Genomic DNA, 27,985 nt, shown 5'->3' with positions numbered 1-27,985 from the left:
TCGAACCCCATTATAGTCTATGGGGAACATATACTCGTTAAGGGGGAAACCCAAATTCGTGTCTGGAGGGTCACCAAGTCCACTATGACACCCCAGGAAATGATACCAACACCCTGGAATGACACTGGGACAGCAGGGGAAGCATGTCTGGGGGCATAAAAGTCACTTTATTTCATGGAAATCCCTGTCAGTTTGCAATTTTCGCAAGCTAACTTTTCCCCATAGAAATGCATTGGCCAGTGCTGATTGGCCAGAGTACGGAACTCGACCAATCAGCGCTGGCTCTGCTGGAGGAGGCGGAGTCTAAGATCGCTCCACACCAGTCTCCATTCAGGTCCGACCTTAGACTCCGCCTCCTCCGGCAGAGCCAGCGCTGATTGGCCGAAGGCTGGCCAATGCATTCCTATGCGAATGCAGAGACTTAGCAGTGCCGAGTCAGTTTTGCCCAACTACACATCTGATGCACACTCGGCACTGCTACATCAGATGTAGCAATCTGATGTAGCAGAGCCGAGGGTGCACTAGAACCCCTGTGCAAACTCAGTTCACGCTAATAGAATGCATTGGCCAGCGCTGATTGGCCAATGCATTCTATTAGCCCGATGAAGTAGAGCTGAATGTGTGTGCTAAGCACACTCATTCAGCACTGCTTCATCACGCCAATACAATGCATTAGCCAGTGCTGATTGGCCAGAGTACGGAATTCGGCCAATCAGCGCTGGCTCTGCTGGAGGAGGCGGAGTCTAAGGTCGGACCTGAATGGAGACTGGTGTGGAGCGATCTTAGACTCCGCCTCCTCCAGCAGAGCCAGCGCTGATTGGTCGAGTTCCGTACTCTGGCCAATCAGCGCTGGCCAATGCATCCCTATGGGAAAAAGTTTATCTCACAAAAATCACAATTACACACCCGATAGAGCCCCAAAAAGTTATTTTTAATAACATTCCCCCCTAAATAAAGGTTATCCCTAGCTATCCCTGCCTGTACAGCTATCCCTGTCTCATAGTCACAAAGTTCACATTCTTATATGACCCGGATTTGAAATCCACTATTCGTCTAAAATGGAGGTCACCTGATTTCGGCAGCCAATGACTTTTTCCAATTTTTTTCAATGCCCCCGGTGTCGTAGTTCCTGTCCCACCTCCCCTGCACTGTTATTGGTGCAAAAAAGGCGCCAGGGAAGGTGGGAGGGGAATCGAATTTTGGCGCACTTTACCACGCGGTGTTCGATTCTTTTCGAACATAGCGAACACCCTGATATCCGATCGAACATGTGTTCGATAGAACACTGTTCGCTCATCTCTATTAGGGGGCATTTACACTACAGTTAATGTCCATTAGCATCTGTCAGACAAGGCTAACAAACACAAAGAGATCCGGCAAAAATCTGTTAAAAATCCCATTGATTCGTGATCATTTATGCCCCTTTCATGCCTGCGCTCTTTGTCCAGTTTGTGCACTCCGCACATTATTTGTGCATTATTTTAGGCAGATACAATCGGACATGCTGGACTTTGTGCCCGGATATAAAAAAAAACAAAAAAAAAACGGTTTCCCCTGTGGACAGACGGGAGACGAACATGGGCCGTCACATTTGCAAACGATTCAAGTGAATGGGTTTTCAAACTGACCACTGGGCTGGAGAAGTGGGCAGGTGGAGGGGGATATGCTCCATGTTTTGGTCCTGCCCTGCATTGTCCTCATTTTGTGACTGTGTTAAACGGATGACTTTGTGATTAACGGAGACTCCTCATCACTTAGGCCTGGCTCTGTTCCTACACAATCACTGCGAGTCTTCAGTGAAAGTCTATAAGCGCTCTCTGATTCAATTCCTGGTCCTCGCTGCCCGTGTTTACATTATGCTCTCTCTGGATTTTGAAGGTCAATGAGATCATGTGTATGGAAAACCTCACCTCTTTCCTGCATGGCACGACTGAGGCCTACACTAAGACCTGGTGCTATTGGTTTGAATTTCAACTTTCAACGGGGAGTATCGGACGCTCCTGGGTTCTACACCTCCCTGTTCGTGGCTGCCGTGGGAAGATGCATCTTTACTCCTACAGTTTTGTTGCTCTCCTCTCCTGGTAAGGGACCAGTGGTTCACTAGATGTGGACCACCTAGTTGGTTTGCCTTTCGCTCGCACCCCCCTTAATATTTTTAACCCCCTGATTACCCTTTCCCCCCCTCCATCTTCTCTTTCTACTCTCTTCTTCCCCTCGATCCTCCCAGGCGCTCTTTCCCTTTTTTCCTTCTGCATAATAGAGAAACAGAAACGCAACTTTTCTGAGCATTTTGGGAATAGGGACAGGTCAGAGCCAATTAACTGTTTAGTAGAAAACAACATTACCAAACAGACTATTACATAACAGAGACTTTTCAGGGGAGCCATTGAAACAACACAAGCTCTGTATGTATTTACTATTCCTAACACCAGAAGGTCCATAACCAAGTTACTGTAATGCCCTTTACAACAGTTTATAGAGGCTTACTGGAAGGTTTTGGAAGATGCAGAAAGTAACTTCCCCGTAGGAGAATTATCCAACACTAGCTGGTACCTGCGGCTTCATCTGCGGTGATTGTAGAAGTGGGTAAATACAGGCGCGGGTAAGGTTTTAGTAGTGTGTATAAGGTATGGGATATGAAATGTAACTTTGTATCTTGTTGTTGCTGTAATTCTGAGAATACGTGAGACTTTTGTGTTGAACGTAATTTGTATTTCAGCTGCTATATGGTGTTCTGAGAAACTGTACATAGTGTCTTTGGTACAGAGGTATTTCAGGTTAATATACTTCGATATACGACATTGTACGATTTATTTTCCACCAGCACATGTAAGTTTTGGGCACAGGATACTCTTGAGCAAGCAACATAAAGTTGTCCATGTGAGAAGCCTGGTGTAGCCAAATGTATTCCTGCCACTTTCAGCGTTTGTCCTTGGGATTTATTAATGGTCATTGTAAAAGCCAACTTAAGGGGAAATTGTAGTCGTTTGAATTGAAATGGGAAATTATTTGGTATAATTGGAATGCGTGGGATTAACACTATCACCTGTAGCTGCTCCTGTAAGAATAGTGGCTTCAATGATATTTGTTCCTAGTAGTGTGACACGTAGCCTCGTGCCATTACACAATCGGGGTGCATCCAGATTACGCCTGAGTAGAACAGGGACGCCAATCTTGAGTTCTAGTTTATGTGAAGGGACGCCGGGTAATTGTAAGGTGGGCAGTAAGGCAGATTGGTGACATTATTATCGACCGTTACGTGTCCGTGGTGTGTTGAAAGAGTACATCGGAGTATACAGGCCAGAAGTAGTCCCAATGCAAACATGCTATCGGAACTTACCAGTGTCATTGGCGTGGAGACCTAGGGAAGGGGGATGGATCGTGAAGACAAAACAACAGTGAGGTGAGAGTGCCGTCGGGGAGTGTGGCGGGCTGGAGAGAGTAGTTCGGGTGCTGTGGCCTACAGTGGAGGAGCAAAATGGTGGCGTGCAGGAAACACGTTCTGTAGGTGGCTAAGATGCGCATGCTCCTAGCAACACAGTGGAGTGGCTGGGTGGGCGGTGTCGCGGATCGTCAGAGCAGTGGGGGTCGGCAAACATGGCTTCTCCGGAGGGTTAAAGAGGTAGCCTCCTGGAGTATCGTTAAGGTGAGGGTGAAAGTCGTAAAGTATATGTAAGGCCGGGTTCACACGGAGTATTCTGGCTCGTCATTTGGTACGTAGACGGGAGGATTTGCGGGCCGTATACGCTCCCATTGTTTTCAATTGGAGCCGGTACTGTACACGCGGCGCTATTTTGCAGCCGTGACTTTGCGGCGGCCGCAAAATAGCGCCGCGTGTACGGTACCGGCTTCCAATGAAAACAATGGGAGCGTATATGGCCCGCAAATCCTCCCGCGGCGTCTACTTACCAAATGACGAGCCAGAATACTCCGTGTGAATCAGCGCATGTTCTGAGTTTCCAATCAGCCTCTAGCTTTGGCTTACAGAAACTCATGTAAAATAGTGACCAAAACACTGCCATGTAAATAATATGTACATTCAATATGTGCATTCTTAAAGATGACCTAGAGAAAAGTGTTCATAACCAGTCTTACCGTCTTCAGTGGGGTTGAATCCACATATGTCGCATATGCTTCGAACCCACCGATTCATTTCCTCTTCGCTTTCAGCAACTAAATAAAATATCCGGTCAATGGTTTTAATATCAAAAATATAACTATGTTCAAATTCTTTTTTGGGAAAAACCAGTCCTGCATCAACTTGCTCACAAAGGTTCAAGTCAATAATACGAATAGGCTTTTTAGCATGGTCATTCTTGTAGTATTCTAGCACATCAGGATCTCCTGTTAAACGGCCACTGCGAAGGACAAACCACCTCCGCTTCCATGCCTAGAAGAGAAGACAGACAAAAAAAGTATAAGTCATCTATAGACCACCTGTTCAGGAAAGACAGACACACACACACAAACATACAAATAAATGCATTTCCCAGGGAAGATTAAAGTATATGAAACAGCAAATTTAAAAGATACGCAATTCTAATTTTCTTCAGTCTGATATCTTCCATGCAAGGTTCCTCCAGTTCAGTTTTATTCAGTTTTGTGGGAAAATATTGAGTAGAGGTTGTACTTTATTAGTTTTATCTCTGCTATTTCTATGCTTAGGAGTCCAGTGGGCGGATCTACTTAGTGAATCTCCCCTGTATGACTGTACCCGCAGAGATAGCCATAAAATCACCAAGTAGGACCACCCACTGTAAACCAAAAAATAGAACAAGGGGAGATTTAACTGAATACAAGCTATAAGCATACTTGCTAACATTTGGCAAGTGACTTCTGGGAGAACAGCACATGAAGCTTTTTTTCTAATTAGAGCCACACCCCTCTGAGTGGCCACATCTCCTACAGGTCTAGTCCGGCGCCTTTTGGACATCACCGCACCTACTTTTTGCACCATGACCACAGAATGAGATAGCCTCCTTTTCAGACATGACTGGCACAAAATGTCAAAAAGTCACATATGAAGAGACTCCTAGCTCGCCATCCACTGGTCCCAGGAGACTTGCCAGCTCTCCTAGGAAGTCACCCTTTTTTTTTTTCGGGAGCATCCCGAAGGTTCCAGGATAGTTGGTAAACAGTTATATGCAGTCATTTCCCACAAAACTATATAACAATGTGCCCAACTCCTCCAGGTCTACCATGCCCACTGATTGGACTACATGTACAATGAAATAGGATCTTTTTAACCATTTTTCATCTGCAAAGTTATTTATAGATATAACACTAATAATAATCTAGTACATATTGGAGATTGGACCCATATTTAGATGATCAGATATCACTGAACAACTTTAGCCACAGAAAGCTCCGCTCAGAGCAAGCGTCAGCTTAGTACTCCCTTTCCTGGGCAATCTGTGCCACAAGCATGTTAAAAAAAATAAATAAATTTAAAAAAATCACTTAGCGTTGGCAGATATATTATATTATATATTATGGGAAAGTTAAAGGTGAGAAGGGGGAAAGAACAGTAACTTGCTACTTTCCCTCCAGTGGGACGCAGCACAGTAATGTTAAGGCTTTAGAAATATTTTGCCACTATATATAAAATACCATGACATACAACTTCATAACAGCGTTAGGTTATGAATTGGTGTCAGAGGCCAAACATGTCACTTCATTACAAACTAGTCATCCTTTTCAACACATCCTCAATTTCCCCTTCCCCAAAAAATAATGTCTGAATAGTTTGGATTACTCATCAAAATGAGTCTTTCTGGCTTTGTGCTTCCCTCAGATGTCTAATTGCTTCGCGCCGTACATAACTACACTGCTAACTTTAGGATATAAGCACCTGCTACTCTTTATGTTGGTTCCTTTCAATAAATGAGTCACTCATTGGGGCTGGCACAGACTAAACGGGAATGGGGGGGGGGGAGCAAATTACTAAGTGTGCACTTTAATAGGGCATATACAAAGGTCTTCTGGCTGAAAGTACAAAGAAGAGTTTAGTAGTAGCATAAAGCTTAATGCCAGACAAGCAAACTGACATCAGCACCCATGCTAGCCATAGGACAAAAGTGGCTCTGTTTCTGTCAGATTGGACAAAACTCCATATAAATTACTCTTTGTTATTTGAGAATCTCTCACATTCTTACAGCGCTTCTATTTTTGGATTTAACATGTTCAGGACCATAGTCCACAGCTTCCCAGGCCATTTTAAGATGCATTAAAAAAAGTCATGCATATTCAAACACTAGAAACCAAGAACCTTGCTTATAATACAAATGACAACATTTCGTTACACGTATAAGATATACCAAGAGAAGGACTATTGCCATGAACAAAACCACTAGTAAAACAAACACTGACACACTATATAGTATACAGGCTACTTCACATGTCAGCTTTTAGCATAGGCCGCTGGTCTGTGCTGAGAAAAACCACAGTATACACTACTTTCATCTAAGCCATTGGCATGTACAGTCTGAGGATTCCCTGAACTGCACATCAAACAGCAGAATACATATTTAAAAGGAAAAACAAGAAAAATTGAAAATACCGTACTTATTACATGGAGAAGCTAGATTTTTGGCTTTTTTGTGGGCAACCAAAGGACCATCACAGTGAAGCCAGCTTTAGGCTAAGGTCAAACCCTTTGGAAAAGCTGTTTATTTTCTTGAAGATTTTGCCAGTTTTTGGTTTGTTTTTTTAATTAGCCAAAGAGAGGAGTGGAGGGCGAGGTATAAATGTTTCATAAATATTCTGCATTCCTTTCCAAGCCACATTCACACGATTAATGGGCACGTGACACCAGTTTTATTTTTACCCCTTCCCACCACAGGTATTACCGTATTTTTCGGACTATAAGACGCACTGGACTATAAGACCAGGTTTTAGAGGAGGAAAATAGGGGAAAAAAATTTTGAAGCAAAAAATGGTAAAATATTTAATATATGGGAGTTGTAGTTTTGCAACAGCTGCAAGGCCACATTGACAGGTGACCCTGCAGCTGTACGGGGACGCATAGTGTTTTTTCTACTGTTATATATATATTCTAGGGAAAGGAGTGATTTAGAACATTTATTTCATATTTTTATTATATATTTCTAAAGCTTTTTTTTTTTTTTTTTTTTAACTATTTTATTCCCCCCCCCGGGGGCTTGAACCTGCGGTCACTTGATTGCAAGTCCCATAGACGGCAATACAACTGTATTGCCGTCTATGGGACATTCTGTATATAAGTATTACGGCTGGTCATAGACCCAGCCGCAATACTAATACAGCAGTGACAGGCCTGGGAGCCTCATTAGGCTCCTGGCTCTCACCCGAACAGGTCGTCTCCTGCAATGTCGCCGCGCAGGAGCCGGCCTGCAACTTCACAGGTATGGGGCTGGTGGGGACCGGCCCCGGGGGAGATAGGGCCGCCAATCCAGACTACAGACCCGGCATCCACTGTACTAGAGAGGCGGACGCCGGCGAGGGATAGACGCCAGCACAGGTGCCGGGGCCTGAGACATCCCTGCGCACCTCTGCCCTGCATGAAGCCAGCGGCGGGGGGACGGAGGAGCGGAATAGCATCACTCCTCCCACTGCTGGCTTCATGCAGGGCAGAGGAGCGCAGCGATGTCTCAGGCCCTGGCCCCTGCATCTATCCCTTGCCAGCATCCGCCTCTCTATTACAGCGGGTGCCAGGCGCCACATTCGGAATATAAGACGCAGCCTTCTTTTCCCCCCAAATTTGGGGGGAAAAAAGTGCGTCTTACAGTCCGAAAAATACGCTTTTGACGTCCCGCTTTCCAAATCCCATAGCAGTTACTTTTTCTTTTCACAGATTCATATGAGGGCTTAATATTAATGGCACAATTTAATATGCCCTACAATGTACTGGGAAGCTGGAAGCCCCATATTTTGACATCTGTACCTTTTTTATATTTCCATGTATAGGAAGGAGGATGCATAGGGGTCTCTTTTTTTTTTTTTTACGGGGACAGATTTAGTTTTTAGTTGTACCATTTTGAAGAACATCTATGACGTTATGACTTTTTATTCAAATTTGGCGAAACGGCCAAAAAAAACCAAAAAAAAAAACAGTGGCTTGTCTCTTGATTATTTTTTCCCTGCTAAGGTGTTCACCAAAAATGTATCTAAGTTTTTAGACACAGGGATAACTAATGTCTATGTGTATATGTTTACAGTATTTTTTTTTTTTAAACTTATATGTTTACTAGCCTCTGCCCGCGACTTCATCTGCGGGTGTGTTGGCATTGATGATCTGGCTATATTCAGCAAATTGCTGCCATCGATGGTTTTCCTGCTCCGGTGTTTCAGCAGCTCTCAAGCTGTCCTGCTGCTGACCTGGTTTTCTCAGAAGCTGAGATAAGAGCAGTGCAATATAGTATATGAACATAAATTCATAACAGACGTGAACGGGATAATAAATAGCCTATATGTTAATCGAGGTTACAAACTATGTGCCGATATTTCATCCAAATCCGTTCAGCCATTTTTGCGTGATTGACACACAAACATACAAACTTTCACATTTATAATATTAGTAGGACAGGATAGGATAGGATATGTGTTCTAGGGAAAGGGAGGGGCGTGTGTGATTCAAATGTATTATTTTTTTAATACTGTATTTAAAAGACCCCCCTTCAAATGCAATACATTACAGGGACCGAAAATCCTCTCCAAATTACGCCTTGTGCAGGCACTGTCTATGAGCATTAGCGGCGGGTCTTTGCTGTACATTACACAGCACAGTAAGGCTGGGTTCACACTACCGCCGCTGTCCACCACAGGGGTTCCGTCAGAAAGTAGTAGTGTGAACGCTGCTTAATCAGACATCTGCCTGGTAATGAGCTGTGCACTTGTGTGTCCATCACATGACCATGGACTGATTTTTTTGTTGTTCTTTTTTGGATCTAAATAAAAATGATAACAGAGATTCCAAAAAACTTGCACAACTTTTGATTACACGAAGAATACATTTACCTGACATTGGACAACCCCTTTTCATCTTGCCATAACCATAGAATATGCCATGAAGTGAATGATAGATGTCAGGTGCAGTTCTCAGTCACAAGAGAATGAGGCTGTTTGTGTGTGTGTGTGTGTGTGTGTGTGTGTGTGGGGGGGGTGTTGACGTGCGCATGTTTCAGCGATTACTTGTACAAGAGTATATTATTATTATATACTTGCACACTACATATCACAGATCAGCGATAGTACATGAGGCACTGAAATCTGCCTAAGAATTCTTTCCAGAGAATACCATCTCCATTAAATGCAGTGACACATGCTACAATTTTCTTGGAGATTCTCATGAGAGAATAGAAGATTTTGCTCTGAATGACCTCAGAACACACTTCCACTTGGAAAGCAGTAAATCTATCAGTATAGGTTTCTAATTCTGGTAATGCAAGCCAAGCCTAGGATTTATGGAACTTATGTAATGAAAACATGAATATGATTTGTGTGACCATGAAGTAGTAGTTACGAGTAATAAGCAGAAGAGGGGATTGTTGACAAGGCAAATGCAAATAAATGAAATATGTTAATTAACACATTAGGAAATTGTTTTCCAGGAAGTAAAACCAATATATAACTGAACAAAATAAGGAAAAAACAGGCTGAATGGAAGTTTCCACTCCACTAACCACCATCCTGATCATCTGTTCCGCATGCACATTTGGATAACATTTCCTGTTTTTCATACTATTGTCACCACCAGCTTCTAACTTTAGCTGAGCTGCATAAATAGGCAATAATGACTGATGTATGTTAGAATTGGTTTTCACTTTACTAAAGGAGGACTGTAAACTTTCCTGCCATGTTGATTTTCCTCCAGGTGGCACTGGTCACGTCACAAACATCATTCTGATAACACACCCTCATACTACTTAGATCTTTAGATGCATAAAGAGGTGATCTGCAGAAAAGAGCTCCGTAATGACAATAAGTACAGCATGTGACTGTGGCGGCCACCGATCGGCTGCAGTTGTCACATGCAAGTACAGAACGTCATCACTGGCATCCTGACAGAGGAACCACTAAAGAACCTACACTACATCAACAAGGATTTATACAAATGTTTTATAAATGATTTGCATCTGTCACCATAAACTTCATAACAAATATAGATTTTATTAAAGAAATAGATTTCCTTTTCCACTTTCAGGCAGGTTACTTTATACATAGAGGTCTAAGAAAAGGGGAGAGGGCTGGAAAGGCAGGCAAATAACTGCTACTACACAGTGAGGGTAAGTTCACACAGGGTTTTTTGGTCAAGATTTTGAGATGGATACGGCCTCAAAATCCTGATCAAAAAAGACGGCTCCCACTGAAATCAATGGGAGCCAGTCAGTTCTTTTTTCCGGGAGCCGTTTGTTCTGGCTCCCGGTAAAAAGAAGCGTCATGCTCATTCTTCAGGCAGATTCACCTCGCGACATCCGCCTGAAGACACTCCCTCCCAACTAGGCCCATTCATTAGGGCCTAATCCGGAGTGGAGTGCGCGACTGGATGCCGCCTCAGGTTCCGGACCAAAAAAAACAAAACATGTGAACTTACCCTGAGAGAGAGCACACTTCTGACACTTCAAGAGAAGACTAACTCAGCACAGGAGGAGTCAATAAATCAACCAGCCTCCCCTACCCATAGACTTGTGTGTGAGCTGTAAACAACCAATAAAAGGAGAGCCGCCTAATACGTGGAGAAGGAGACATTTCTTGAGGCTGGGCCCCATGTGGCGTAAACGCCACTGTATTTTCCAGTCACTACAATCTAGCGAATCCCATCCACACATTGTGAAAAAATACACGCAGCAGAGACGCTGCGATTTCCAAAACCATTGCAGTTCTGGAAACTGCAACACGTAAATTATACCTATATAGTTTTCCTACAGTTAGAATGGAATCAAAGTCAGGAGAGGAAACATTTGCAGACTTAGTGAAAAGTGCTGCATTGCCGTCGTGTTTTTCCCCGCAGCTCCTTTTTGCTGTGGCCCGCTAGGTAGGGTCTTAGCCTTAAGACGGTATATGCTTCTTATATTCAAATATCCTTATAATTTTTGAAGAGTTATTTAATAACTGTAGGTACACGTTAAAATCTGTGTAATGTTTTGTAAATTTAGAACATTTGATGCCGCTATCCCCCCACCCACCTGCCTCTTCAAATTCTATTATATGCACCCATGTTATACCCATCACCATTATATCATACTGTACTAAACTACTCGGCATTTTGTACTTTTAAACATCCAAAATTAATTTAGAAGTTGATATTAACTGCAGGTTCAAGCATGCAAGAGCAGCTGGAGACTTGGAGAGAGCAGGCCGCGGATTAGGTTTCTATAAGAATATATACCTCTCTTCCCAACCCAAAACATGGGAGGAATGTAGGAATGTCTGAAGTCATGTAGATGAGCCAAGAAAAGCAGCACAAAAGGGGCTCCTAAATTCATGGCGTACAACCACCAATCTTATACATTTGGCTGATGCACGATGAATGTGGCCATACACTGTGTTCTTACAATAGGTTTTATTTGAAGAATCTTTTATACAAAAAGGGCAATTCATTTTTCTGACTGGTCCTTAAGCTGCTTCAGGAGGAAACTGAAACATCAAATAAATATGATAGCAAGCATGTAGATAGCCAAAGAACACCTAATATTAAATCCATACAAAGTCCAAGCTGATATCTTTTTTTTGTAGCTCTAACCATGTAAAACCTTGCCAGTAAAGTGATGGTTAAGTTCACTATGTAGAGAGGGGAGAAGGCTGCAGCCACACAACTCTCCCACACAAGCCACTTTTAGACCGGGGCCCCATGTGACGTAAAAAATTGTGGTGTTCTACAGTCAGAGCAAAGTGGGTGTGATTCTAGCAAATCCCATGCTCATTTTGTGGTACAGAGAGACACGGCTTTGGAAATCGCAGCATGTCAATTATACCTACGCCCCAGCGGTTCTCCTGTAAGTATAAATGAAACAAACTCCTCTGAAAATCTTCTCTGATGTGTTTTATGTTAAACATAAAATACGCGCGTATCATATTGAAAGCAATAGGAAATAAAGCCTCTCATTGATATCAATGGGGAGCGCTCCTATGCCAGCACCCATTCAAGTCAATGGGAGCTGGTTCTTACGTGTATACTCCGTGTGAAGGCTCCCTAAGACACTTTGGGACGTATATACTCTATGGGCAATCCGTAAGTGGTTAAGCAATATCAAAACAAAAGAAGCAAAAAACCCTCAACTGTTTATTGGTATGCGTAATGACCTTTCACATACCTGGCAACACATCTACTGATCCTTCTCACAGGAAAGTCAGTAAAGTATAAATAAGTGGTTCACAGGGTATGTACAACATTGCATTTCTTGTGGCACGGATGCATCTAAAATGAAATAATTAAAGGGGTTGGCCATTTTCAGACCAATATTGAGAGACAAATGTACAATAAAAAGATATACAATTTTCCAATATACTTTCTGTATCAATTCCTCTCGGTTTTCTAGATCTCTGCTTGCTGTCATTCATTCTGTTACTTCTAGAGGATAAAACTCTGACCATGGTCATGTGATTTACAGTCCATGGTCATGTGATTTACAGTCCATGGTCATGTGATGTGCACACAGGTGCCGCTCGTTACAGTCACAGCCCAGTAATCAGACATCTGCCTGGTAATCAGCTGTGCACCTGTGTGCTCATCACATGACCATGGACCATAAATCACATGACCATGGACAGAGTTTTATCCTCTAGAAGTATCAGAATGAATGACAGCAAGCCGAAATATAGAAAACTGAGGAAAAGATACAGAAAGTATATTGGAAAATTCTATATCTTTTTACTGTACAAACAATAAAATTTGTTTCCCAATATTGGTGTGAAAATGGCCAACCCCTTTAACTTTTCAAATCATTGAGTCATTCATTAGGGGGGAAAAAAAATCCTACATTTTATAGCCACAGTTTCATTCCAGACGTTTGTGCTCCATGACCACAAACTTCAAATAAACAATATGTATATCTCAATTCTACACTCACATGTTTTCTGCTTTCATTTATCAGTCCCACTTCCTTCTTGCTAACCTCCAAATAATAGAAGAGGCCATGGATTGGAGCATGCATTTAGGTGCAAAACAAAAAAATAGGAGGTTTCAAAAGTTAAAAAGTTCATTGAAGAGGTATTTCCAGCTTACACTTTTTTTGGTATATCTGCTGGATAAAGGAATGATAGGTGTGGGCACCACCATAGGGGCTCAGTGCCTATTGTAAGAACAGACATACCCGACCCCATTTTCGATTCCCCCAATTTTGTGCATCTGCTGTCAAGTTCACATTCAACAGGCCTTTCTACTGATGCCTATGAGTTACAGAATGAGCCAAATACAACTTGCTCTGTTTCTGTAACTCTACTAAATGCAACAGGAGAAATATTGGGCACAATTGTAAGACAAGGATCATCGGTGGAGAATAGAATTGTCGATTCTATGGGATCTACATCTATCACACATTTACAGCATAAGGACTACAAAGTTTAACGGGCAGTGTGCCGAAGTACATCACTTATCCATATGCAGAAGGAAACTTATCACATATAGCAGGTGTCAGAAACCTTCAGCACTTTAGCAGCTGTGAAACTCCCAACATGCTCCACTCACTTACATGGGAGGTCCAGAAACAGCAGAGCAAGTGTGCATGCTGGAAGTTGTAGTTTTACAACAGCTGGAGTGCCAAAGGTTGCCTACCCCTGATATATAGGTTCTGTAGTCAACATACTGGTGGCATTTCCTAGTGTACATAAAACATGCATGTGAACACAGAGAAACAAACAAAATCCTATTACCATAAAATGATACAGCTATAAATATGACATATTGGAATTAACTAGATATAGAATTACTTAATATTTTAAACTCCTACTCAACGCCTGTAGGTTCATCAATCCATTCAAGCACTACAACTCCAAAGCAAGTGTAAACGTAAGACTTCAGACTGTGTACGCTGCTTTACAGAGAATCGACTTTCCACCAGTTATGACTGTACTGTAGGTTCAATTGGTGTCAGCGAGTTCCCTTTGCTCAAGGAAACATGCTATCTTTACAAACCATGTGCTTTGACAAATGAAACTGCAATCACAAAGAATAATAAAATCATATTAACCAGAGGAAAAAAAAAAACAAAAAAACAAAAAACACAACCATACCATACAACAGTACTGAAACACAGCAGTGAGAAATACAAAGCAAGGGTGGAGCCCAGTCCACTGCCCTCTTTTCCTACTGAAGCAGTTTTGTATGATCGGCTACTGGTGTAATAAAGACACAGCCTTAGCTCTTAGTCAAGGGAATCTGTCGAAGTCTTGGAAACAATACATCCCAGGCACTCCAGCAATCAAGGAGTTAATAGTGAACATAAGAAAAGCAGAATTCATTCACGCAACAGGACGCTGTCAATGCTCGTCTGAAAGCCCGATTTCGTCCAGCAGCAGCATCAGCATCCTCACCATGAGCATTCTTTGCTACTGAAAGAAAAGAGCAAGCACTGGGGGATGGGGGGGAGCAAATTACCTTTGTTTTCCCAGCAGAAAACCAAAATGATGTACAAGCCTTAAGTGAAGAGAGTTTAACCATGCAGCAGAGGCTTTCTTTCCTGTAAGCTTTCCATCTCCATGCAGTACCCCATCCTTATAACCTTTGACCAACAGGAAGCAGACACAATGGAAGTGGAAATAACAGTGGCTGCAATCCTCCAGTATGATATAATGCATGAGAGGTGGGGGAAGCCTCCCCTCTTGTAGCTGAGGGGTGAAGGAAAAAGAACAGCGTCTCTCCCCAGAATACATAGATCTGGTTTAATAGCAGGTGACTGGGAAGGCATACATTGAAATAATAGGACATTGTCAGGGTAGGCATGAGCCTTGTCATGTAGGATTTGGCAGAATGGTATCGAAAGGACTATCTCCCAATTTTTTGTGACTTATGTTGTCAATATTGAAAATGTATTCTGCTATAGGTAAGTGTTGACTACTTGTAACCCCTTACTGGTCAGTCTTCCCCTTACTAAATTCTCCCCTCTACAATCTATTCTGAATGCAGCGGCCAGGCTCATCTATCAGTTTAGGTGCTACAGCAATGCCTCCAGTCTGTGTCAGTCACTACATTGGCTGCCTAGGCATTCCATAATGCTGCAACCCCCTTCATTTCCTCTATCACCCAACTCTTCATTCACTCAATGACCTAAGTTTAACATCCTCTATTATCAGAACCTCCAATTCCTTTATTAAAGACTTCTCCCGAGTTGCACCACTTCTCTGGAATGCTCTATCCCGGACAATCAGATTTACATTCAATTTCTAAAGCTTCAAGCACAAACTAATGACACTTCTTTTCAGACAGGCCTATCACAATTAGTCTAAGCCCTTCCCTAAAACTAACTTTCTAATGTTCACACTTACGCATTATCCCACAGAATATGATGCTGTATCGGACTGTAAAATTATATGTCCAGGCACCATCTGCTCAATGACTGGTGATGGCTCATAAATGAAAATGACCGGGGCAGCACGGTGGCATAGTGGTTAGCACTGTAGCCTTGCAGCGCTGGAGCCTTGGATTCGAATCCTGCCAAGGACATAATCTGCAAGGAGTTTGTATGTTCTCCCCGTGTTTGTGTGGATTTCCTACCACACTTCAAAGACATATTGATAAGGAAAATGTAAATTATGAGCCCTCTATGGGGACCACAGTCTACATTAAAAAAATAAAATAAAATGACGAAAAAAAAAATCCACACCGCTGAATACTGTATAGGTAATGCTACCACCTTTGCCACCCATCTATCTCATACATTGTAAGGTCTTGTAATTAGGGCCCTCAGTCCCATTGTGTAAATTGACTTATTACTTTGTAATGTCTCATTTTGTCTGTACTTGAACCCTACAAGTAAAGTGATGCTAAATATGTACTACTACTAATACGTTGCCATGCCTGTGATTCAACAGTCAGCAGAAATCAAACTGTGCTGGATTTCTATGTGACCACTTTCACTATGTTTAACATTTGAGATCTTAATTTTGAGCAGCTGTTAAACACCATGTAGCATTATGCACTGTGAAAAAGTTTCTCCAAAATGATTTCACTGAAATTTGTTTGATAAAACAAATGTGTCAGGAGAGAAGAGAATATACTGAAAATAAAACAAAAACAAAACAAAAAAACACGTAAAACAGAGTTATTACAACACAATGTAAATTACATTTTAAAATATGCATGGTTGTCATGGAAGCGAATTAAAAATGTGATGCGGTCACCCATGTCTAGTAACACTAATCATGTATGTTACCTGTTTGTGCAAAACACTGCAGAGCTCAAAATTCTATCCTATCCTACTATAAATGAGTTTGTGAGTTTGGATGTTTGTTCCTCAATCACACAAAAACGGCTTAACAGATTTGGATGAAATTTGGCACACAGATAGTTTGTAACCTCTGTTAATACATAGGCTACCCGGTAAATGACATGGCTTCACGACTGTTCTGAATTTATGTTCACATACTATATTAAACTGCTCTTGCTGCCAGGACTATCAGTTAATTGCAGTTTGCTGATAAAGTCAGGTCTATTTTCTCCCTATGTAAACATACAAATAACAGAGTCCAGCGTGTACAAACATTTGATTATCTGATCTGCTCCAGTACTGAGACATCGACATAGGAAAGCCACCTTTAAGCCAAACTGGCGAAAAAAAATTACGGCAAAATTCTAAAACAACGAGAGCTATGAACATAGCCAGATTTCACGCAGAGACGTCAATCGGCTCCTAGAGCAGCCAAAATGCCAGAGCAGGCGGATTAACAACGCCAACAACACACACTATATAGCGTCCCTGCTAGCTCCTGAGATGCCGGAAGAATCACAGGCACAGAGCAAGGAACAAGTTCAGCAGCAGGTCAGCTTGAGAACTGCCAAAACACCGGAGCAGGCGAACCAGTGATGACAGCAATTTGCTGGATATAGGCGGATCTTCGATGCCAACAACACACAGACGAAGTTGCGGGCAGAGGCTAGTACTACATACTTGCCGCCATGATGACTGTGACAGAGAATGATGTTACTATAGGTCTTCAAAGCTGTACCAAGTGCTGCTGATAAAACTGGGCAAGGTAATGGGCGCATGGTGGCCTGACTTTGTGAGAGGGACAAAACTATGGGATAAATGCGAGATAATGGGCTATAATTTGGGGATTGTGTGACAGGCAGGGCCACTTTCTCAGAAGAGGTAGGGCAGAAGCACATGGGCCAGCACTTTGAGGAATATGAGATCACATGATCAATCCAAAGGCAAAGACTTAATTTAAGAAAAAAAAAAAAAAAAAAGTTATTCCGACATTTAATCCCTGTCACTTTAAGGGCTGGGGGCGGATTTTGGCACCGATAGTGTCGCGGGGAGCCGCATCACTCTCGGGTCAAAACCCGCCTGCCTGTCGCGTTTTCCCCCTCTGGAGCCAGCTCAAATGAACGGGCCGACCCCCGGAGGTTGCTGCCGCCAGGCAGACACCATGGTCCGCCTGAAGAATGGGCAGCTCGCTTCTTTTTTTCCTGCTAGAGGCAACATGCCGCTAGCGGAAAAAAGAACACTAGCAGTCCTCATAGACCACCATTGTGAGGGGCGGATTATGACGTGGATTCCGCGGCCATAATCCACCCCCTCTGTTCCCGTGTGAACGGGCCCTAACACCTCCATTTCAATGGGCCCCATGTATAAATATGGGCACATCACCACAGCAGCTGAGTAGACATACACTGGTATGGGATCAAACAGGACAATGTTTTTTGTTTGCTTTATTATATTGGGTATCTGACAAATCTTCATTTTAAAAAGACAAATGGCAAAATGTTACAAATTTTTTAAAGATGTATATACATTTTCTTTGCATATTATTAATTAAAAAAAATACAGCTCATATAATCACATCTTTTTATCCTTGTGGCCGTGGTGTAGGCAGAGAAGGTAACCACAAAGATCACACACAAATGCCAAGATTCAAGTTGTGTTTAGGTTCACACAACCCATTTATCTAGGTGCTTGTTAGTGAAGGCATATGACTACAGCCTTGGCAAATCTATAAAACTACCCAGTGTTGAGTGTATCCAGCTCATGTTCAGATCAGCTGTATGATCTTGAGGCCTGGACTCACTCAGCTAATGAGATGATGTAATCGCTGCGCTGATGCTAAGCCATTACTTTACTCCCCTGACATCCTAATGTAGCCATGCCATCTACTAATCTCTTTACTACACTAGTGAGAAAGGATTGCTTTCCTTGTCTTCCTATAAAGCAAACTGGCAAATAATACCATTTAGCTGATAAGCTATAGTTGATCCTGACAATTGCCAGAATGAAAGAATATAGAAAAGAAGAAAAAAAAAAAAAAAAAGGAGCAAATTAAATGAATAAACTATGAGAACATTTTAACAAAAAATATTCAGATGTTATGCACTACAATAAAAGTCTGTATTTTATGTCACTGTGTTGTCCAATTATAACTTTAGTTGTTAACAGCCCATGCAGAATTCAGCCCTAGAAACTCTGTGCAATGTCAGGAAGTTGCTCCTCAGTTGGAAGCCACCTACTAAACAGGATGCATTATACATGTCAAAATGGGGAAGTGACAAGGTTGGGCTTGGGCCTTGCTTTGTAATCTCCCCCCCCCCCCCCAGTACAATGTACAATGTTGTACTTTAAGAAGCAAAATTGTGATTCTTCCTAAATTGCACTACAAGCTGGAAAGACTAGTGATTAAAAGAAACAAGAAAATAGTGTTCTAAAATATAGTTCACTAGCTTCTGCCTGCGACTTCATTTGCGGGTTGTTGGCGTTGATGATCCACCTATATTCAGCAAATTGATGCAGTCAATGGTTTGCCTGCTTCAGCATTTTGGCAGCTCGCAAGCTGTCCTGCTGCTGACCTTGTTGCTCACACCATGCCTGTGATTGTTCTGGCATCTCAGCAGCTCGCTGGGACGTCATATAATGTGCTTTTTGTTGGTGTTGATCCGCCTTCTCTGGCATTTCGACAGCTGTAAAGCTGGTCAGTCGCTGAACTCGTTTCTCGCGCTGTTCCTGTGATTGTTCTGGCATCTCTGCAGCTCGCTGGGAAGCCATATAATGAGCATGTTGTTGGCGTTGATAAATCGGTGTTTCGGTAGCTCTCAAGCTAGCCTGTCTCTGAACTCGTTAGTCGCGCTGTACCTGTGATTGTTCCGGCATCTCAGCAGCCCGCTGGGATGCCATATAATGAGTGAGTGTGTTGTTGACATTGATGATCCGCCTGCTCTGGCGTTTCAGCAGCTCTCAAGTTGGCCTGGCACTGAAGTAGTTCTTCGCACCATGCCTGTGACTTTTCCGGCATCTCAGCAGCTCGCTGGGATACCATATAATGCATGTGTTGTTGGCGTCAATGATCCCCCTCAGCTCCGCTTGAGGAGAACTCGATGACTTCTGGCTACCTTCATAGCTCTCGTTGTTTGCAAAAAGTTAGATTTTCTTTTTTCCCCGGCATGTCATGTTTTTGTTTTTTTTCTTATGGTAGAGTTGGAAGGGACCTCAAGGGCCATCGGGTCCAACCCCCTGCGAGTGCAGGTTTTCCTAAATCATCCCAGCTATATGTTTATCCAGATTCCGCTTGAAGATTTTCATTGATGGAGCGCCCATCACCTCCCGTGGCAGCCTATTCCACTCTCTCACTACCCTCACTGTCAGAAAGTTTTTCCTAATGTCTAATCTGTATCTCTTTCCCTTTAGTTTTATCCCATTGCTTCTTGTACTTCCTTGTGCTAATGAGAATAGGGTAGATCCCTCTGCACTGTGACTACCTTTCAGATATTTGTAGACTGCTATTAAATCTCCCCTCAGCCTTCTCTTCTGCAAACTAAACAATTCCAGTTCTTTTAGCCGCTCCTCATAGGACATGGTTTGCAGACCTTCCACCATTTTGGTTGCTCTTCTCTGGACTTGCTCCAATATATCGATGTCTTTCTTGAATTGAGGCGCCCAGAACTGTACACAGTATTCCAGGTGTGGTCTGACCAGGGAAGAGTACAGCGGAATAATGACCTCTCTTGATCTAGATTCAATGCTTGTCTTAATACATCCCAGAATTTTATTAGCCTTTTTTGCAGCAGCACCGCACTGTTGGCTCATGTTGAATTTGTGATCTACTATTATGCCCAAGTCCTTTTCCCCTATGCTATCACTTAGTTCTATTCCTCCCATACTATATATGTTTTTTACATTTCTGTTACCCAGATGTAGAACTTTGCATTTGTCCCTGTTAAATACCATTTTGTTGGCCTCAGCCCATTGTTCCAGTGTGTCTAAGTCCTTTTGAATATACTCTCTCTCCTCTCTAGTGTTGGCTATTCCTCCTATCTTCGTATCATCTGCAAATTTTATGAGTTCCCCAATAATTCCATTGTCCAGATCATTTATAAAGATATTAAAAAGTACTGGGCCCAGAACAGAGCCCTGCGGCACCCCGCTTTTGACTTTCTTCCAGTTGGATGTGTAGCCATTTAGTATTACTCGTTGTGCCCGATCATTAAGCCAGTTGTGAATCCACCTAACTGATTTTTTGTCAAAGCCATACTTAATCATTTTTTCAATAAGAAGGTTATGTGATACTTTATCAAATGCTTTACTGAAGTCAAGATATACTATGTCCACGGCATTCCCTTGGTCCAACCATTCAGTGATTTTGTTGTAGAAGGAAATCAGGTTAGTCTGACAAGATTTATTGGTCATAAAGCCGTGCTGGCTCTGGTTAATTAATGCCTTCCCATCCAGGTACCGAAGTAAATGTTCCTTGACAATTTTCTCAAAGATTTTTCCTGCTATCGAGGTCAGACTTACCGGCCTGTAATTTCCTGGATCGTCCCTTTTCCCCTTTTTGTAGATGGGGACAACATTTGCCCTTTTCCAATCTAAAGGGACAACTCCTGTTTCCCATGACTTACCGAAGATTATAGCAAGGGGTTCTGTTATTTCCTCTGCTATCTCTTTCAGGACTCTAGGGTGTAAATCATCTGGTCCTGGGGACTTGGTTTCCTGTAATTTGGCTAAGTGCTCTCTTACCAGACCTTTGCTTATAGTCAGCTTGGAGTCCTCCTTCCCCTCATCTCCATAACCATTAATGCCGATATTTCCATTAGTTTCTTGGGAGAAGATGGATACAAAATATGAATTTAGTAGCTCCACCTGCTGTTCCACCATGTTAACTGCTTCTCCTTTGTCATTCTTCAGGACTCCAATGGTCTCCTTCACTTTTCTTTTGCTTTTAACATATCCCCAAAATCCTTTTACCTTACTCTTTGCCTCTTTTGCAAGCTTCAATTCGTGTTCAGCCTTAGCTCCTTTGATGCTTGTCTTGCAGAGTCTGCAGACTGCTGTGTACTCTTCCTTAGGTATAGTTCCCATCTTCCACTTTTTGTATGTTTCCTTTTTCCTTTTTAGCAGGTTATGTAATTTTTTGGTCATCCATCCTGATATTTTTAGGTGCTTCCCATTTTTCTTCCTTCTAGGTATTGTTAGTTCCTGTGCTTTAATGATTTCCCTACGGAAGATTTCCCACCCTTCATGTGCATTTTTGTGCTTAAGAATTTTGCACCATGGAATTCTGCTAACCCTTGCCTTCAGGCTCTTGAAGTCTGCCCTGCTAAAGTCGAGCCTTGAAGTCTGTGTCTTCTCAGGTCTTCTTCTTCTTCTTGCAACCCCAAACTCAAGTATAGCATGATCGCTGAATCCCAGTGTCCCTGCTACCCGTAGTCCCTTAACCATGTGCTCTTTGTTGGTTAGGACTAGGTCCAAAATGGATGTTCCTCTCGTGTTTTCTTCTACTAGCTGGGCAATGAAGTTGTCTGCTAGAGAGGATAAAAATTTGATGGAGCCTTTACTCTTGGCTGTGTGGGTTTCCCAATGAATGTCAGGGTAATTGAAGTCTCCCATGATCACTATTTCATGTTTCTTTGAGAGCGTGGTCATTTGCTGTGAAAAAATCTCATCCATGTCTTCTGTCTGTCCTGGTGGTCTGTAATAAACGCCTAGTATGATGTCCTTATCATTGTTTTTCCCTTGAATTACTACCCAAATAATTTCCAGTAGATTATCATTCTGTAAAACTGTAATTTCTGTGGAGATGTGTTCTTTTTTAACATACAAGAGAACACATCTCCACAGAAATTACAGTTTAAAATTGGCAAACTGCCAATTTGGATTAAAGGTGTTTGGCCATGTCAGTTTATCAGCACTGCCTGGAGCAGATCAGATAATATACGAAGGTGTCTACACAATCCACTGAGGGTTAGCGTGTGTTTACATAGAGAGATAACAGACCTGGGACCTGAGATAAGCCGCTACAAGAGATGTGTAACATAGTATGTGATCATAAATTCATAACAGTCGTGAAGCCATGTCATTTACCAGGATAAAAAGCAGCCTGTGTGTTAATAGAGGTTACAATCTATGTGCCAAATTTCATTCAAATCCGTTCAGCTGTTTATGTGTGATTGAGGAACAAACATCCAAACTTTCATATTTATAATAGTAGGATAGGATAGGATTACAAATATTACTTTTGAAGTTTCTAAAACATAAATGTGCTATGGAAGAGTACAGTGGGGTGATGGGGCTGAGCTGTAAGGCCCTATCCTTCTGATACAGGGATATCTGTTCAACATATTCAGATCCTGGTCTTCAGGGCAGTGGTTTAGAGTTGGGGGCCACTGTTGGTTGGAGCTGGAAAAAAAGGTTACCAGACTCTGGGTTCAAAATAAAATAGTTTTAGATTTATTGCCATTTACATTATTGAATTTTCTTCCATAGGAATTCAGTCACTGACTTTCTGTGACCTGGAGCACATTTATTAGCCTGAGAAAAAGTTGGATTTGGTTATGGAAAAATAGCAGAATCTGAGTTTGTGCTTTGGTCTACCGACTCGGCAAGCCCTGGTTGTTCTGCTGCAGATTACATTTGGAGCCAGACGCCTCCCTACCTCCTATTACATCCAAATCTAAAGCAGCATTGAGAATGGAGGAGGAAGGCAGATACAGTGGTGAGCCAAGAAAACTTAGCGAAGCAGATGAAAGACACACAGTGTATACTTCCTTTCAAAAATCTTAAGTTGTTCAGCAGTGTTATATCCTCAGAACTGGAAGAAGCCAATAGGACCCTAGTACACCCATGTCCATTATGGGCTTTATAGAAGAATTGCAACGCCATACCTTCAAAGTGGAAACAAGGCCAAAAAACTCAACTATGCACAAAAACAGGAATTCAGGTGCAGAAAAATGGCAGCAGATGATTTGAGCCAATAGGTCAAATTTTGAGATATTTGGCTGTAACAGAAGGCAAATTCTTTGTTGAAGGGCTGAACAGTGGTACAATAATGAGGGTCTCCAGGCAAAAGTGAAGTTCTTTGCAAAATTGTGGCTACATTTTAGCAAGTAGGGTTGGGGACTTAGTCATGATTATTGGAGTCTTTAATGCTGTGCAATACTTCTCCATCAGTTAAGAGTCTGAATGGCCCCAACTTTATTCTGCAGCAGGGCAGTAAACGGAGATATTTGGGAAATACAATTATTTACTAATGGCCAGAGAGCTGACAGGTCCTCTTTAAGAACCTGTTCTTACTACGACAAGCAATTCTAAAAAACAGTATGCAAACGCATAAACTTGTTTCGCTGCTGCTACAAAAAATAAGTGTTAACATTTGTCAGTACAGCGACACTAGGTTCACACTAGCACGGACTGCTATAACAGTGATAGCATATGAAATCCGACTGACCCCATTATCTATAATGGAACTCTCCAGGTGTCCCTTCTTTAAAACTGAAACTGCTGGAAGGAAAAGACTTTTTTTTTTTTTGACACACCTTGTGATGGAGTCTCCAAAGGCAGATGTGAATGTATTAATCCTACTAATATTATAAACTAGCTGGTACCCAGGACTTCGTCTGCGGTGATTGTAGAAGTGGGTAAATACAGGAGCGGGTAAGGTTTTAGTAGTGTGTATAAGGTATGGGATATGAAATGTAACTGTGTATCTTGTTGCTGTAATTCTGAGAATACGTGAGACTTTTGTGTTGAACGTAATTTGTATTTCAGCTGCTATACTGTGCTGTGAGAAACTGTACATAGTGTCTTTGGGACAGAGGTATTTCAGGTTAATATCCTATTAATATTATAAATGTGAAAGTTTGTGAGTTTGGATGTTTGTGGGTTTGTGTGTTTGGATGTTTGTTACTCAATCACGCAAAACCCGCTCGACCGATTTGGCTGAAATTTTCCACAAACATAGTTAATACACCCCATTGCGCAATAGGCTACTTTTCGTCACAATAGCGCACATACGTTTGTGCCAGGACCCCCACAAAACCCAAACTCACACCACCATCTCTGCAATCTCACACACTTTGGACCATAGCAAGCCACAAAATTCATATTGCCCTCTACAGCTTAGCCCCTAACCCCACACAATCACATATACATATACTTTACCACTTTGCCCCTCACCTTAACGATACTCCAGGAGGCTCTCTTTAACGCTCTGGAGCAGCCATGTTTGCCGACCCCCACCGCTCTGACAATCCGCGACACCGCCCACCCATGTCAATACCCCTAGGAGGTCTAATAAATGCAAAAAAAAAAGTTTAAAAAAAAGTAAAAAAAAATATAAAAACAAATAAAAATGATTAAAAATTCAAATCACCCCCCTTTCCCTAGAACACATATAAAAGTAGTTAAAAACTGTGAAAACACATACATGTTAGGTATCCCCGCGTCCGAAATCGCCCGCTCTACAAAGCTATACAAATATTTTTCCTGTTCGGTCAACGCCGTAGCGGGAAAAATGGTCAAAATTGCCAAACCGCCGTTTTTTCACTGTTTTGATTCTGATAAAAATTTGAATAAAAAGTGATCAAAGCAATAACATTTCCCGAAAATGGTAGAACTAAAAAGTACACCCGACCCCACAAAAAAAGACACCCTATATATCCCCGTACATGGACGTATAAAAAAGTTACGGCTGTCGGAATATGACGACTTTTCAAAAAAAAAATTTTTAACACAGTTTTGGATTTTTTAAGGGGTCAAAATGTAAATAAAACCATATAAATTTGGTATCCCCGGAATCGTAACGAAACACAGAATACAGGGGACATGTCATTTTGGTTGCACAGTGAACGCCGTAAAACCAAAGCCCGTAAGAAGTCGCAGAAATGCATTTTTTCGTCAAATCCACCCCATTCTGAATTTTTTCCCTGCTTCCCAGTACATTATATAGAATAAACAATGGTGGCATCATGAAGAAAAATTTGTCCCAGGAAAAATTAAGACCTCATATGACTCGGAGTGGAGAAATAAAAAAAGTTATGGGGTTTAAAAGGAGGGGAGTCAAAAAAGAAAAACGAAAATCAAAAAATGCCATCGGCGGGAAAGGGTTAACTTCAAATACTTCTGTCCCAAAGTCACTATGTAAAATTTCTCACAACACCGTATAGCAGCTCAAATACAAATTAACTTCAACACAAAAGTCTCACGTATTCTCTGAATTACAGCAAAAACAAGATACAAAGTTACATTTCATATCCCATACCTTATACACAGTACGAAAACCTTACCCACGCCTGTATATACCCATTTCTACAATCACCGCAGACGAAGTCGCGGGTACCAGCTAGTTATAAATAAATGTGAAATTATAAATGTGTAAGTGTGTATATTTGTGTGCTTGGATGTTTGTTACTCAAGATTCACGCAAAAAAGGCTGAACAGATTTGGCTGAAATTTGCAACATACATAGATAGGAACCCTGGTTAAAACATAGGCTACTTTTTATCCCGGTAAATGACGTCACTACATGACTTAAGCATGAATTTAGACACACACTACGATTGAGGACCTTTGATGATATCATCACAGGCACCACCAGCCGTCCCATAGGATCGCGCTATGTGGTGGGCGGAGCTACATGTTAAATTGGTGGGCGGAGCTAAACAGGAGGGAGCCGGACAGTGTGAAAGTTGAAGAAAATGGAGTGTCATGGAAGATCAGGAGGCTACAGAACATACAGGCTGTGTATGGCCAAGGAGTATATCGGCTGTAGAGTTTCAGTAAGTAGGACGGGAAATCTGTTGTTCTGCCTTGGATGGGGGAGGGGGGAGAACTGTTGCACATTTCAGCAACATCCGTTCAGCAGTATCTAACACAGAAGCTGCTCAGACAGTCTTGCACAACACAAGCCCTTTAAATCCAAATTAGCAGATGTAGCAGAGCTGAGGCAGCGCGCTATCAGTTTGTGTGCGTAACACAAGGCCATGTGCTCTACGGACTGTGCTGGGGGGAGGAGGGGGGAGGCCAAACTGTGTCAAATTCCACCAGCAGCCAGCTTGTTCTGCTCTCCATATGGATGTGACCTAATCTTACATACCAAGTCCACAAGTAAGCTTTAGTGGGATTTTAGTGGGTGGCCGACTATTTACTTAAAAAAAATTATATAGAGATCTATATTTTTATTTATTTTTTTTTTAAATCTATCCACTGCGCAAGTCATCCTTATGATTGACATGACGCACTCGGATGCCATTACAGATGCTTGAAAGGTTTTAACATTCATTAAAATTGCATAAGGTAGAAAGATTCTCATCAGCTCAGAAAATAAAGTGCATTGAATATCAACCGCAAGCAAACACTCAAACATGTATACTGTCTTCTATACAATGATTATGTACAGATGCTACAAAATGGAACATTTTCTTTCAACATCCTTTGCAAATCCTGAAAATTCTTAAACCTGTATGAATGGAATTTAAAGTACTAATACAGTACACTAACAGAGTCAGAGCATTTACCAAACTTTATAACGCTGCAGTACAAAGATGTCCCTACATACACTTCCATCTATCTATAGGCAAACATTGCAAGACCACAAGCACTGTGCACTGGCCATTTACAGCAGTTACTTGTGCTACACATTACATGTTACAACCAAATAACATTTAAGACAATAGATAAAAAAAGATTATATATAATCTATTAGTCTGCATCTGATTTGCACAGAGATGACCAGATGCTATCAAAAGGCCAAAAACATCTATGTCTATTGTGAGCTTTAAACTACATGTATAGATTAAACTTCCAAGAAACCTGCCACCATCATGAGACAGTAAAGCAGCATATAACCAGCGTAATGAACTCACTTGAACCCAGTCTATAATAGCAGAAGTAGAATTTGCTGCATACTGAGAAATCATAGCAGAAGACAAACCTGTTTGCCATGGTGTCTCTACGATCTGGTATCACGTCAGTCTGCAGAAGCCGCACTCCACAATGGATGACTGACCTTGGTCAAAGTTAGTGACTTCAACTACTGTATATTAATAAAACAAATGCAGCAATTCACATGGGACTAGAGAGAGCATAAGAGGATTGGTGGACTAGGATAGTTCTTCCTTTGCATAGAGATAATGCAGCCACACAATTTGCTCTACTCACAATTAATAATAGAAACATAATAACCAAGGCTACATAAATCCTTCACTTTGAAAATGTGTGCTGAACAACAAAAAGGTCATGGGAAGTAGCTACTGCTGTGCAACAGCAGTAGCAAGTACCTAAAGATATATTCACAGCCCAGTACACACAGCTCATTTGCCTAGAAGTTGGAAAAAAGTGAAATATCCATAAGTAGACATGGATGGAAAGACACTTTATAGCTATAGGGAGTCAGCAGCACATTTGTCAATCAAATTATCAGCAGTAGGATCAAAGTGAATAAGGCGAAGTTCACACCTGTGCTGTATTCTCCTCCTGCATGGAGGACTTTTTCCTCTGCTGACTTCAGTTTAAAAATGACAAACAATCGACAGACCCCACTATAGCTAATGGGGTCCTTCAGACTAGGGATGTTACCGGTGTTTTAGGTG

The 27,985-nt window shown here is 41.9% G+C and overlaps 1 protein-coding gene across 4 annotated transcripts in view; it reads right to left on the bottom strand.

The window, feature by feature from the left end:
- The window catches only part of GAB1 (GRB2 associated binding protein 1), an 81,464-nt gene that overhangs the window by 32,932 nt on the left and 20,547 nt on the right, over nt 1-27,985 (bottom strand). For all 4 annotated transcript variants that reach the window (XM_075288210.1, XM_075288225.1, XM_075288218.1 and 1 more), the window contains exon 2: nt 4,096-4,390. In XM_075288210.1, the coding sequence (XP_075144311.1) occupies nt 4,096-4,390 (295 nt within the window). The remainder of the gene's footprint in view (nt 1-4,095; nt 4,391-27,985) is intronic.

This window comes from Leptodactylus fuscus, chromosome 1, assembly GCF_031893055.1.
Source record: "Leptodactylus fuscus isolate aLepFus1 chromosome 1, aLepFus1.hap2, whole genome shotgun sequence".
NCBI classification, from domain to species: domain Eukaryota; kingdom Metazoa; phylum Chordata; class Amphibia; order Anura; family Leptodactylidae; genus Leptodactylus; species Leptodactylus fuscus.
Note: the sequence above shows the minus strand (reverse complement) of the source record. Positions and strands in the feature narration are given on the sequence as shown.